Source organism: Anas platyrhynchos, chromosome 33, assembly GCF_047663525.1.
Source record: "Anas platyrhynchos isolate ZD024472 breed Pekin duck chromosome 33, IASCAAS_PekinDuck_T2T, whole genome shotgun sequence".
NCBI classification, from domain to species: domain Eukaryota; kingdom Metazoa; phylum Chordata; class Aves; order Anseriformes; family Anatidae; genus Anas; species Anas platyrhynchos.
Genome location: NC_092618.1, coordinates 8613768 through 8620748, shown reverse-complemented (window position 1 = coordinate 8620748; position 6981 = coordinate 8613768). Strand labels below are relative to the sequence as shown.

Genomic DNA, 6981 nt, shown 5'->3' with positions numbered 1-6981 from the left:
CTGTAGGCTGGCAATCATTGTGACAGGTTTCAAGAAGGGCAAGAAAGAAGAGCCCAATAATTACAGACCCGCCAGTCTCTCTTCAGAGCCTAGTAAAAATACGGAGAAACTCTTCTGGGCATTCCTGAAGAACACCGGAAAGACAACGCAGTCGTTGATCACAGCCCACCCAGGTTCATGAGGGGAAAGTCCTGTTTAACAAACTTAATTTCCTTTTATGACAACATCACCCGTCTAGTTGAGCAAGGGATGCCAGGTTTTGGATTTCCATCAAGTTTTCAGTACTGTTTCTCTCAGTATCCTTCTGGACAAAATGTCCATTGTACAGCTAGATAAATACATGCGGTTTAGGGTGAAAAGTTGGCTGATGGGTTGGGCTCAAGGGGTTACAGAAATGGGGTTGCATCAGGCTGTTGACCAGTCCCTAGTGGGGTTCCCCAGGGTTCCACTTAGGGCCAGCAGAAGAGGCTGGAGAGCAGCCTTGCAGAAAGGGATCTGGGGGTTTTGGTCGACAGCAAGTTGAATACGTGTCAGAAAAATAAAGTGTGTGGCCACTGGAAGCGAGGTCGTGTGACATGGCAGGGCTACAGAGGTGCTGTTTGCCTCTGTTGGGAGAAAATTCCACCATACACCAGCCACAGGACTCATCCCACCAGGTTTCACTTATGCCGATGATGTCGTAGCTGTGGGACAGGGCCAAGACTTCTAGCTCATCCATTTGATTCCTCATAGTGCCTGCGTTTGTGTAGAAGCACTTCAAATGCGCCTCCCTACACACTGCGCCTTGTGGAGCTGACCGCAGGACCTCACTAGCACACCGTCCCTCTGATTCTAGCGCACCATCCCTCAGCTTAGCAGCGGTGTGTCTGGTTTTATCCCCTTCCTCCTTCGACTCTAGTTTAAAGCCCTATCTATCAGCCCTGCCAAGTCCTGAGCAAAAATCCTTACCCCTCTCTGAGAGAGTGTGGTGGTTTTACTTGGGTGGGCAGCCGAGCTTCACCCCTCCTCAAAGAGGAACGGGGAGAAAATACGATGAAAAGGGCTCAAGGGTTGAGATAAGGACGAGGAGATGGCACAGTAATTATCGTGACGGACAAAACAGACTCAGCATAGGGAGATGGTAAGATTTATTGCTTATTACTAACAAGCTAGAGAAGTGAGAAACAAAGGAGAGAAGCCAAAAGCACCTTCTCCCCCGTCTACCCTCTTCCACCTCCTCCCCCCGAGCAGTGCAGGGGAACGAAGGAACGGGGGTTATGGTCAGTCTACAGCGCTTCTTCTCTGCCGCTCCTTCTCGGTCACTCTCGCCCCCTGTGCTGTGGGATCCCTCCCACGGGATGCAGTCCTTGATGAACTGATCCGGCGTGGGCTTCCCACAGGCAGCAGCTCTTCCAGAACTGCTCCAGATATGGGTCCGTAGCACGGGGTCCATCCCTCAGGAGCAGACTGCTCCAACCTGGGTCCCCCATGGGCAGCAGCTCCTGCCAGACCCCCTGCTCCTGCGTGGGCTCCTCTCCACAGGCTACAGGTCCGGCCCGGAATCTGCTCCGGCAGGGGTCTTCCACAGGCCGCAGCCTCCATCGGTGCAGGGCCACCTGCTCCACCGTGGTCTCCTCCACGCGCTGCAGCGTGGAACCCTGCTCCACCGTGGTACTCCATGAGGCTGCAGGGAGACAACCTGCTTCACCAGGGTCCTCACCACAGGCCGCAGGGGACTTCTGCTCCGGCGCCTGGAGCACCTCTCCCCCTCCTTCTTCACTGACCTTGGCGCCTGCAAGGCCGTTCCTCACTCCTCTCACTCTCCCAGCTGCTGTGTGGCGCAGCGTTTTTTTACTGGCTGGAGAACAAGAAACCCGAGCCTGCATGGAGTCTCCTGAATCACCCTTCTTGGTTCCCTCTAAACTCTTTTACATTCCTGATGGCCTCCTCGTTAAGAGTCTAATTTTATCTCAACCACAGGGCTTTCCAAGCCCCATGGCCACACTCCCAAATCTCCCCCTTCTTTATTAATATCAACCATTTTCTCCACACGAATTACCACTCCATATATCACAATCCCTCATTTTCTTTTGAATATCATTAATCCGTGTCTTGTTTTCAGATTTGGCCAAGGCCAACTGAACCACAAGAGAATGCTTTCACAATATTCCCTGCAAGATTTATAAACCAGTTTTTAACAATTGTTGGACTCCCATATCTAGAATTACGGGTCACAAAATAAGAGTTCTTGGTTCTTTACTTGCTTCTTATGTTCGAAATCTTGTTGGACTCTAGCACCGCTATCGGCAAGGGCCACTGTGTGGGGCGCCTCCCTTTGCCGGTCACAGATCCAAAGTCCAAGAAGATCACGTCGGGGTCACCAATTTGTTATAAATGAGGTCTCAACTCAATCTGAATTTTGTAATATTTATAAAACAAATATTTCTAAAAGGTAGAAAAGGCATAAAAGCTATAAAAGGTAGAAAAGGCAAGTAAACAGTGCTGGGTGTGTTCTCATCAACCACGGGGCTTGCCGACCCCCATGGCCACACTCCCACATCTCTCCCTTCTTTATTAATATCAACCAGCATCTCTCCACGAATTACCACTCCATATATAACGTAAGTACCTTAAAGAAGGTACCCCAGGATGCTGTTGGCCTTCTTGGCCCCAAGGGGATGGCTCGTGGTCCACCAGGACCCCCAGGTCCCTCTCCCCTTCCCTGCCCTCCGGCAGGCCAGCCCCCAACTTAAACTTTGGACTCCATGATCCTTATGGGTCCCTCCCAGCTGGGGATATTTTGTGATTCTAAGCGTGACGCCCAGCATTTGGCCTCGAATGCCACGCAGCTGGATGCGGCCCTCTGCACAGCCTTCCTGCCCTCATGCGGGGCCCACCCAGCCCAGGCGCGTGTCACAGTGGCACCCATTGTGACGTCACTTGGTGACACCCCAGGGCTCCGCTTTATAAGAGCGCAGCCGTGGCTCGGACCCTCAGTGTTGGTGCACGGCAGCGATGGATATGGAAGGAGCACAGGAGCCTCAAGGAGACCCTGAGCGCAGTCCAAGTCCCACAATGCCGCTGACACCCACGCGGAGGAGCCACCAGTTCCTCCTTACGAGCTCTCCCACTCCAGAGGAGGCTTCTGAATGGGATGAGGAGGGAGGCATGCCCCCCAGGCAGCCCAGGCTGGCCTGGCAGGAGACCTGGTCTTCTGAGGGCAGCAACCGGCCAGCAGAGGACAGCTTGCTGGAAGAAGGCTACATCGCAGATGAGGACAGCATCCTGTCTGAGGACAGCGAGGGGAGCCTGGACGACCTGCTGGATGTGGAACGCAGCCTGCCAGAGGACACGGCCCTGTCAGAGCCCACCAATACGGCCCAGTTGCTGGAGGATGCTGGTAAGTGAGGGTCCCTGTGAGACAAGGTGGGGGCCCAGTGTGGGAGAGAGCTGGGGGGCCCCATCCCATCCCATCCCATCCCATCCCATCCCATCCCATCCCATCCCATCCCATCCCATCCCATCCCATCCCATCCCATCCCATCCCATCCACCTGCGGTGGGGCCGGGCAGCGAGAGGCACCCATGGGGAGGCTGTGCCAGGGAGAAATCCCTGCCTGTCCGAAAGAAACCTGCCCTCTTTGAGGTTAAGGCCGTCACCCCTTGTCCTGTCGCTGCAGTCCATGATGAAGATCCCCCCCCAGCTTTCCTGGAGGCCCCTTTGGGCACGGGGAGGCCGCAGCGAGGTCCCCCCGCAGCCTTCTCCAGGCTCCACAAGCCCAGCTCCCTCAGCCTCTCTTCCCAGCGGAGCTGCTGCAGCCTCTGGGCATCCCCGCGGCCTCCCCACGGCCTTCTGGGGCTGGGGCCCTTCCTCTCCTCTCCCCTGCATTCAGCCCCTCTCTGCAGCACTCTTTGCTTTCCTCCTTTCCAGGTAAGGCATGGAAACTGTGCAAATACTCAGCCGTGGAATTCATCAGGGCGTATGTCAGAGGCACAGAAAAGGTAATGGCAGCCGCTTGCATCACAGCTGTGCTCCTGGCGCTGCCCTCCAGGGGTCCCACACAGCCCCAGACCCCTCAAGGCTTTGGTCCTGCTGGCCGTGGGTGTCCCCCTAATGCTCTGTTGGTGTCTTTGTGGCTGCCAGGACGACGAGGAGCAGAAGATGCTGTTCCTCAGCAAAATCTGCGATCTGTGCAGATGTGTCACCAAGAAGGGTGTGCCGCTGAACTTGCATGGCTTCTGCAGCAAACATAAGCTGGTGGAGAACATCATGGTGAGAGGATGCGCAGCGGGTTGGGGAAGGGGCAAGGCCCCCCGGCACCAGCCCCCTGGGAGGCGAGGGCTGGGGCAGCGCTGGCTCTGCTGCTGCTGGGTGCCGGCGGCTCCAAGGTCTCATCCTGCTTGTGCTCTGCAGGCGCTGCTGGAAAAGGAGCCCATGGACAGCTTGCGCACAGCATTCCGGCAGAAGGCCATGGAGACTGTCGCCCTCCTCAGGTGCGTGCCCAGCCCCTGGTGGCAATGTCCTGGTGGCCCTGAAGCTGGCAGGGAGGCTGCCCGTCCCTCCCAGGGATGCCTGGCCAAGGTCCGTGTCCTCCTTCATAAGCCTCGAGGCACTGCGTCCAACAGGCTCCTCTCTCTCTCTTCTTCAGCAAGACCGTGCCAACAGCACTGTGTGGCGAAAAGGAGAGACTCCTAAACATTTGCTTCAAGAGCATCTTCTTTCTACCTCCCAAGTCGGACATGCCAGAGACAGAAGGAGCGCTCTACACCAAGGTATGTGCTGGGTGAGGTACCGGCACCCCCAGTCCTGCTGAGCTGCTGCCTTGCTTCCCCGTGCTGACACAACCAGAGACCAGTGCAGGGCCGGGGCCCAGATTTGCTTTCCCAGCCTCGCCCCTTCCCCGACCTGATCTTGTGCTGCAGGAGGTCTGCAGGCAGCGGCTTTTTAGCCCCAAAGCCACCCCTGAACTCCCGAGGGGCTCAGAGCCAGCTCCTGGGGGTGAGGAGGGCCACAGAAATAATTCGATGCTCTTCTGTCCTCCCTGCAGACTATGAAAGCCATGGACACCATGCTGGTGGCCTTCGTACTCAACTGTCCAAAGACCAGTTTCAGCACAGAGTTGGAGAATATCTTGGAGGTTTGGCATTTGCAAAGAATTTCCAAAGAATCCTCTCAGGTCTCATTTGCAGACCACTGTCAACCCAGCAACTTCTCTCCTCGCAGGCGCTGCTGGACTTTGCCCTCTCCAAAAACCCAGCTGTGTGTGAGAGAGCTGTGAGGAGGATTGAGAGGCTGGGTGATTTCATCATCAGTTATTTTTTGAGCGAGGTAAGGCACAAGGAACCCTCCACCCTTTCCTGCATCCCAGAGCATCCTGCCACTCAGGGGTGCCTGTGAGGCAAGCCTCGATGCACGTGAGTGCCTCAGAACCGTGAATCGAGGGTCTTCGTCCCTTCTTCGCCCCTGCTCTTCCCTCCCCAGGCCCTGCTATCTCAGGGGCTGGCTCTGCCTCCACTAAGCCCTTTGTCTCTCGTCCCTTCCTCACCCAGAACTCAGATGACTATGAAAAATACAAGCACAGCTACAATGATTCCAGAGAGCTCTACATCCCCATCCTGGGACAGCTGCTGGGCCACCTCTTCATTTTCTTCAGTGGCGATATATCCATGAGACACGCAGCTTTGGATACACTTTATCGCTTCCTCACAATCTTAGAGGAAACAAGAGGTAAGAAGGTGTGGTGGGCAGCGTCTGTCCGCACACAGACATCTCCTGGTATGTCTGCTTGTTCTCCTGAGTATTGTGAAGGATTGCTTTTGTGCTTGGTGGAGGCTGCCCACGGAATTCTGCCAGGTTCCCTGGCCTCCTCTGCTCCTCACAGCAGCTTCCCGCAGCATTCTGGCTATCGTTTTCCGCAGAAGCTAGACGCTCACCTGCCGTCCAGGAGCAGTTCTCTGCTGCTGTCCTTCCCAACCCTCCCCAGATCACCTACCACGCTGTTTTGTGGTGTCCCCCAGTCTAAGCCATCGATCGATGAGCACTTCCCAAACGGCATCTTCCCCGAGGAGTGAACAGCAGAGCCAGCCGTGCATCACCAGGGATGGTGACGCCCTCCAGAATGCTCCCTGACTGTTTGCTCCCTGCCGTCTTAAAGGCAGGTGTCAGGGGGCTTCCTGCACATCCTGACCCCGAGCAGAAGGGGGTCTGTGACACGCTGCTACCCCCACGGCACCCAACGCCATTGCTTCTCCTCCTTCTGCATCATCCCTGAGGTCCCTCTTGCTCCCAGCACTCCTCACCTTGTGCTTTACATCCCTGCCCACCACTCTCCTCGCCGTGGGTCTGAGCCTCCCTCCTCAGCCATTCCTAGTGAAAGTGCTTTTCACCATTTGGCAAGCTTGTTGGCAAAGATGCGCTTCCCTACTGACTCTTTGGTGTTTCCCCCTGTTTAGAAAGCTCACAGACAAAGGACATGAAAAATTATGGGCTGCTCCGCATGATATCGAAGGATTCAAAACCTCCATTTTCTATACCATCAACTCCGTGTGAAATTGCCAAGGTAATGAGCTCTGGCCTTGCTGGGGATCTTGTCCGCAGCATCAGCAGGCATCTCGTGTGAGCAAAGGGGTCCAGAACCGGTGGGGCTGGCACGGCCTCACTCGCCCTGCTGAGAGGGTTCCTCTTGTCCCCAGGCTGGGGCTATGCGAAGGCTGCTCCCCTGTGTCCCGGCAGCAGCTCCAGCCCTCCTGGCCACCAGCAAGCCCTGGTTACCTGCAGGGCCAGCACTCTGGCCCCATATGCCCCATCCTCACCCCTTCCCCCGAGGGCCCTCTCTCCAGAGCCGCTCTTGCTGCTCAGCTAAGCAGCACCCTTGGGACACTCAGTGAGGCATGTCTTCGCTCCTCCTTCTTCCCACAGTGGTTTGGAGGACATCTCTTCCCTGATGAGAGGCTGGACATCGTCCTCACAGCCCTGGAAGCTTTACAAGACTCCAGCACCCAT

General features: G+C 56.0%; 1 protein-coding gene across 1 annotated transcript; it reads left to right on the top strand.

Moving 5' to 3' along the window:
* Window positions 1-905: 905 nt before the first annotated feature.
* On the top strand, window positions 906-6528 carry LOC140000207 (uncharacterized). The gene is made up of 5 exons (XM_072030005.1): window positions 906-3379; window positions 3910-3980; window positions 4605-4751; window positions 5633-5706; window positions 6432-6528. Exons 1-5 carry the CDS (start codon window positions 2995-2997, stop codon window positions 6526-6528), a joined length of 774 nt encoding a protein of 257 aa, XP_071886106.1. The 5' UTR covers window positions 906-2994.
* Window positions 6529-6981: the final 453 nt, after the last annotated feature.

Excerpts from the sequence above, each read along its gene's own strand:
- LOC140000207 (XM_072030005.1), top strand. The coding sequence starts at position 2,995 with ATGGATATGGAAGGAGCACAGGAGCCTCAAGGAGACCCTGAGCGCAGT. Across the intron at positions 3,380-3,909 it reads CCAGTTGCTGGAGGATGCTG|GTAAGGCATGGAAACTGTGC; the intron begins GTAAGTGAGGGT and ends CCTCCTTTCCAG. Across the intron at positions 5,707-6,431 it reads AATCTTAGAGGAAACAAGAG|AAAGCTCACAGACAAAGGAC; the intron begins GTAAGAAGGTGT and ends CCCCCTGTTTAG.